Raw genomic sequence first — 6,940 nt, 5'->3', positions numbered from 1 at the left:
TCTGGGGTCTTGACGGGAATCTTCATGCTGGTTGACGTGGCATTCATTGTGAGGGATTCTGTGGATATGGGAAAAGGGGCAAAGACTGAGCAGGCAGAAGAGATACGGGAAAAAGCTAAGAATGTAGAGGACAGATTTCAAGAACTGGAAAAGATTGGCAAAGAAATAGAGGATTATTTCTTACTGAAGTGATGCAACAATTAGAAGAATCTGCAGCTGTGCGGTTGATAATAAATTTGCGGAAAAGAAGGATGTTTGTAGAATACATTGCAGGCAAATTATACTATTCTTTTACACTCCGTGGCAGTTCCTCTAATTACTGCAACTAAACTGTTAGACGCCACAAACACTGCTACACATCTCCTGTAAGTGTTGCGGTAAATCTGTATTTTGTAATCCAACAATTTATTGCAAATCTAATTTATTCTATCGGATGCAAAAATGGGTACAAATGTATGATGTTTCTAACCAACATGGTCCTTTGTCAAAGTCCTGAGAAGGATCTTAACGGAGGACCTTGTTGGGCTGGAACGTTACCCATTTTTGCATTTGATGCATTAGTTTGAATTTCTATTGACAACTGAATGAGTGCTGTGTATTTCCTCTTCCTGTACTTGTGATTTTGTGCTTGAGTGGTGACCCGGACCATCTATATGCACCCTATTAAGCTAGGTTATATTTAGTATTTTCTAGCTTTTTTTGAGTGCCCCAGACATTTCTTTTTTTGTGGATGTGGGAAGTCAGGGAGCGCAATTCACCAATGGAAACATGAAAATACAAAACACACAATGATAGTGCAACCCTGTTGGAAAAAACAGATCTACAAGCCAGTTGCTGCCTAAACTGTTGGTATAGAGTGGCAAATAAACTGCAGCAGTGTGTTGAAAAAACCCAGTCACTACAGTAGGAGACAGGTATACATGGGAGCATAAATATCTTCACAGCAGCCGAAACAGATGGTGACCAGGAAGGAACAAGTGGCAAAAAACTACTCAAAACGAGGAAATATGCAGGGTAATGATGTATTCAAAATACAGAAGCCGCAACAGCGGTAGGCAATAAAAACTCACAGGAAAGCCCTGTAATGGGGCATATAACAGACACATCCACAACGTACCCCAAGGATCACCAAGGAAGATCCGGTGAAGGTTGAGCTGCAGTGTGTCACCGTTTGCATTGAGTTCCTTATTTTTATTTACAGTGTGTTATTGCAATTGTTTTCTAACGTAAACACCTGTGGAAGCGTCTGGTGAATTTCTGTCTCCTATTTCTTTTTTCTGTACTTATTAGAAATCTGCCTATATTGATTAATTAAATATTACAATAAACTGTCTCCTGTGATAGTGTGAATTTATTTGGGGACCAATCGGTTTCTTTGCTTGCTCTAAAATCTCTAGACAAGGCTTAACCTCTTCTGATATTTTGGCCTTGACAACCTCATATATATTAAAATGGTCACTGTTATAACCACAGAGACAAAGCAATGATGTACAGTATCTTCTCCTTAATATAACATCTCTCCTTAATAGTATTATATGGATAAAGATGGTGCTAGCAAACCTTAAAAATGTAAATTAACAAAATATAATCCATTTTTCCGAATTTTTAAACAAAAGTTCGCTCCAACACATGGAAAAAGAGAAGAATAAATATATTGTAATATTGTTATAACAGGACACTTTTGTGTGGAGAAGGGGTGAGAAATGCACTCACATTTAATTTTCTTGGCAGCCTTAACATCTATTCTCCTTTCTCACGGGTAGTTCCTCCCAAGACACCACAGAGTTGTTTAATGAAGTCAGCATCAAACCAAGCAAAAAAAGGCCCCAAAATACTGCAACACAATTTAGTGAACAATCTTCCTTTTTTTTTTTTGTGCTACATTTATTTATTCATCCTTATATTATTGTACTCGGGTTTTATTGTTTTTCAATTACTTTTTTGTTTCAGATGTTTTTATTGAAATTTCCAGCATAACAATTAACAGAGTACAACTGTAGTCAGATGCAATTACTAAAACAACTATGTCCAGATAGATAAAGGGGAGGAACCAAATAAAATGATATTAGTCATTTTACAAATATTACAAATGACCAATTGACACATAAATATGAATCGAAAGGGGGGATGGGGGTGAAGGCTATGGGGATATGAGCCCCTATCCACCCCATCCACTGCCAAACCCAACCAAAAGTCTCACATACAGCTCAACCCCGTTATAACGCGATCCGTTACGAGAATCCGCTTATAACGCGATGCAAGCGTGGCTCCCAATTTTTGTATTTATGAATACTTTACAACACGATTATTGGTATCTTAGCACAACCAATTAAAATTTGTCCGGCCACGTTCATGTGGCGTGCGCTCGTGAGTGTGCACATACGCTCACGGGCACTGGGCGTTTGCCAAGTCAAATTAAATTGACTTTGAGGCGCGCTGAGGGGGCACATGACCTCCTCAGTCAATCAGCGCCAGTCAGTGTTTTGGCCACGCCCCCTGCTCACGCTTACAGGAAAAGTTACCGGACACCCGAATGCTCATGCTTGTAGAGTTGGTGACATCACCACTCTCAAGCATGAGCGTTGTACGGGGGACGCAGCCTAAGAGAGAGACTGAAGCAGCCAAACTAACTGCATTGTATTCCTCTTCCTCAATTAGGAGAGCAGGTGAGTGAAAACCAGAACCACTGTAAACTCTGGCCTGGAGTTTCTATCCCACAGTCTCAGCAAATATGAAACTGGAATGGATCATTTTTTCCACTTTCTGCCTTAAAATCGGACAGACAGCTGCCTAATATTCTGGGACTATGTCACAATATATATACATATGTAACACCCTTCTCCCCCCCTCCCCAATCGCAGATAGAGACCCTGTGGGGAAATCTACATATGTTACCAGGTGTATGGTGCATTACCTGTCAGGCTCACAGGTGGCCTGAACCTCCACCACTGGGAGCCTGGGGTGTATCCTGGAACGTACTGCTTTACAGTAAATACTTACACCAGGTTATGGATAAAACAGTTTACTATATGCAACTTAGTATAACACATCACAATATAACATCAACAGCATCACAGCAGTGTTACCCTTTAACCTGGCTTCACTGGGCCTCACCACACAGCATATACCCAAGAGTCCCACAACCCCACCCAAGTGTGAGACAGCGCTGCCCACTAGATGGTGTATAGTTGGTTCACTTGGTGTATACCTGCCCGGGGCTCCTGCACCCGGGTACAGCAAAATAATGGTAAGAGGATCCGTCTGCGTCCAGCGCTGAAGCCGCAGCAATGGTGTCCTCTTCCAATTCGGAGGGTCTTCCTCTGAGTGATCTCACCGTCAGATAGTCTCTATCTTGAGTGAGGTAGGTCTGGTCCCAGACCAAACTTGTCAGGGTCTCGCAGCACTGCAGCTGTGTCCCTGAACTTACACACTAATAAAGGGTAAAGGGTCCCTAACTGAAGGGGCCTTCCCTGTAGCAGCCACAATATAGAATATGACTCAGGGTCTATCTGGGGCCTAGGGAGTAACCTGGCCTAGTATAGGGGCTACGGCTCCCTACACACACCCTTCCCTAACCTGCTCCCAGCTCTGACTGACGTCCTTTCCCAGCGCGCCAAAATGTATCTCTTTGCAGGGGAAGCTCTGCCACGCGATTGGCTGCTATGGGTCAGGTGGTTAGCATGCCCCTATGCATCCTGGGGCTTGTAGTCCTTTGCAGACCTCTTTTCTATTGGTGCCGCATGCGCGATCGCAACTGTGCATGCGCGACATTGTAATGGCCGCCGCGAGCTCTATCTGCGCATGCGCGGACCTGTAATGGCCGCCGCTCTCTCTGGCACTCATGCGCATGCACAAAGCCCTTACTTGGCTTCCTGCCTTTTGCGCATGCATGCGCAACTGAAAAAAAACTGGAAAAAAAAACATTCAATATAAATATCCTTGGCTTTCTTTTACAATTAGGATATCTTATTCTTTATGTCTATCCCATGCATATTTTCATCTCCTTTCTGTATTAGCCCCTACCACATCTGTTGGGAGGGGTTCCACAAATCTACCACCCACCACGTAAATAAATCCTTCCTCTTATTTCCCCTTAGCTGACACCCTCCAGCTTCAGAGACTGACCTCTTGTGCTAGCCTTTTGTGCTCCTCTTCTGTGATATATGCTTCCCTCTTGAACTTTGTTGAAACCCTCCATGTATTTGAAAGTTTCTATCTTATCCCCCACTCCCTTCTATACTCCAAGCTGTACATATTAAAGGGGTAATCCCTCCTAAGACCAAAGTGAACTAATTCCAGTTACATGATTAAAGCTGCAGTTCAGGCAATATCCTGCATGTGTGTTTTTTAATAAATCAGTTCTGTAGTAAGAAAAAATACTTTTAGCATTTTCTGTTTTAAAAAACAACAACTTTGAAAGACCAATTTTCTTGTATTCTATTTTAACAAGCATGCTTGTTCCTATAGCAACGATTTACATTCCCCATATTTAAAGATGTCGCCAAACTTTGCCAATCAATAGACGGAGAACGAATTGACCGGCAGCTATGCAGTTTTTTTTAGGTAAGTAGAGATTGCACAACTGAAACTATTGAAGTAAAAAACAAAACAAAATCGGGAGCCTGAACTGCAGCTTTAAGGGGTCTCATCTGGCTAATTGTATACATGGTTTATTCAAATCTGACACCTCTAATTATTTTGTATTTATTTTCTCAAGTTAAGACTTGGAAGGGGTTTGAATTCCTCTAGCTGCTCTATTTTGCGTGATGTCCATGTGTGAGAAGCAAGGGTTTTACAGCCAGAGTCCCTCCTCCTATTATCTTTAACTCTCTGATAAGGACAGGCTGGGGGTAAATACTTGATTGACAAACACTTCCACATTTGGAGGTGCCTCGGAAATACTACTGGCTGACTATGTTATATTGCACCTTCAAGGTTCTTCAGTCTTTCCTGATACATTTTATGGTGTAGGGGAGGAGTGGCTCAGTGGTTAAAGACACTGAATCTGAATGACAATGGCTCAGTGGTTAAAGACACTGAATCTGAATGACAAGAACTACACTGAGTTAGAAGCAGTGGTTCAATTCCTGGGGTCGGCTTATTGTGATCACGGGCAACTCACTTTATCTCCCTGTGTCCCAGGCACTAAAAACAAAGATTGTAAACTTTATGGCCTGTGTCTGGAAAAAATGATATGTGCTGCAGACGGTGGACTATACTGTAATTGTCTAAAAGCACTTTGAGTCCAATTGGGAGAAAAGCAGTAGATAAAATAAAATGTATTATTATGTTTATTATTTGAAGATGGTAGACACGAGATCCAGGGGGAAGAAACAAACAAAGCTAAGTGCAGCAGAATGGTAATGGGTTAAATGTAAGTTTCCACAATCTTGGCTCTTTCAAAATGACTACTTACAAGATGTAAGAGTCATAAACAGCAAGGTTGACTACTAGTCAGTGGAGAGTAAGCGCAGTAGTGGTCATCAGGGTGGTTCTGGTACTCAGGAGGTTAAGTTCCACAATGCAAAAGAGAGAACAAGAACTGGCATAGCACAGATCAACCAAGATATAAAAAGTTTATCTAAATATAAGTAATACACTCACAATATGAATGATAAAAACGGGCATGTCACACTTCATAAGTGTAAGTGAGGATATCAGCAGCCAGCTGGCTCACCATCCCGCAGCTCTCGGTACTCGTCTGTCTCTGCCTCTGCTTCAGTGCGTCGTCGCATGGCTCAGCGTCTGACGTCAAATCCGGCTTCCTCGGTATGGTGGGGCTGGCCTCCAATGACTCCTCTCCAGACAGCTCCGTGCAGAACACTCCCACTCTACGCGTTTCGCTACGTGAATCACGTCGGCTTCGTCAGGAGTGTGAAGTCATGCAGTAACACTTGTGCTCTATATAGCATGGTTGTTAATTAATAATGGGGAACATCTGTTTCCTTAAAGTACTAATGGGGTTGGTAACTATAGTAATGGAATGCATAATGAACATAGGGAGGTGCATATGGCAGATAGTGAGATATACATAGAAGACTGGCAAGGGGAAGGCTTATATTGAGCTAACAAATGACATATATTAAACACAGTTTATAAAAAATAAAGTCCTCATTATGGGTTTACCCAGGGTACTCAGCAATGGAAACAAACTAATAAGAAGAACATATGGGTTCTACAAAAAACATATAAACTGGTCAAAATACTTGCAGGGAAAGCACACTGTCCTGGAACTAGATTCCATATTCCTTTGTCCTTCCTTTAGTTATGGGATCCATTTCTCCCTTGTTTAACTGCCTGTCAGTTTCCCCTCTCCCAGCAGCAACGCTGCATGTAAAATGCAACATTATTGCTACATGTTGTAGTTCCCTCAGACATTCTGTGAGTTGCCATAGCAGCCCCAGCCTTTCTCTCCAGAATGGGTTAGTCTGCCCCCCCTTCTGTTTGTTTTAAGATAGTCTGTCCCAAGGCTATTCCTTTACCCACACTGCTTCTCACTTCCTTTCCACCCTAGATCACAGTGAGTACAGTCCTGTCTGCATCCACCCCTGGTAAGGCCTTGCTCTCTTACCATAGTCTAACCTCATAGAAGCATCCCACATAGAGAAGCCCTCTCTGCCTACACTACACCTACAAGTTCCTGTGTTTTCTACTCCCGCAATAAAGTTAAGAAAGACATTAAGGACTTGTCATGCTTTGGAAGAGGGAAGACATGAGTTAAAGCTAACTGAAGCTATTCATACCTCAACACGTGACCCTAGCTCCAGGATAGTAAGAGAGAGACCGTGTACTAGAGGTCTACGCAGAAGCTATCACTCACAGCCTTCATGCTACAAAGTGCAGCTCTACACAGCTATACAGCAAACAGCTACAGCTTTCTGCAAAACAAGCAGCAGTTTAAACAGCACAGTAAAACAAAGACCTGTGTTAAGGAATCACA

The 6,940-nt window shown here is 42.4% G+C and overlaps 1 protein-coding gene across 2 annotated transcripts in view; it reads left to right on the top strand.

The window, feature by feature from the left end:
- The window catches only part of LOC142465872 (apolipoprotein L3-like), a 7,027-nt gene extending 5,694 nt beyond the window's left edge, over positions 1–1,333 (top strand). For both annotated transcript variants that reach the window (XM_075570262.1, XM_075570261.1), the window contains exon 3: positions 1–1,333. This exon is cut by the window's left edge and continues 570 nt beyond it. In XM_075570262.1, the coding sequence (XP_075426377.1) occupies positions 1–192 (192 nt within the window). In that variant the 3' untranslated portion in view covers positions 193–1,333.
- Positions 1,334–6,940: the final 5,607 nt, after the last annotated feature.

This window comes from Ascaphus truei, chromosome 14 (assembly GCF_040206685.1).
Source record: "Ascaphus truei isolate aAscTru1 chromosome 14, aAscTru1.hap1, whole genome shotgun sequence".
NCBI classification, from domain to species: Eukaryota; Metazoa; Chordata; class Amphibia; order Anura; family Ascaphidae; genus Ascaphus; species Ascaphus truei.
The sequence above is the reverse complement of the archived record's forward strand: the minus strand, read 5'-3'. Positions and strand labels throughout refer to the sequence as shown.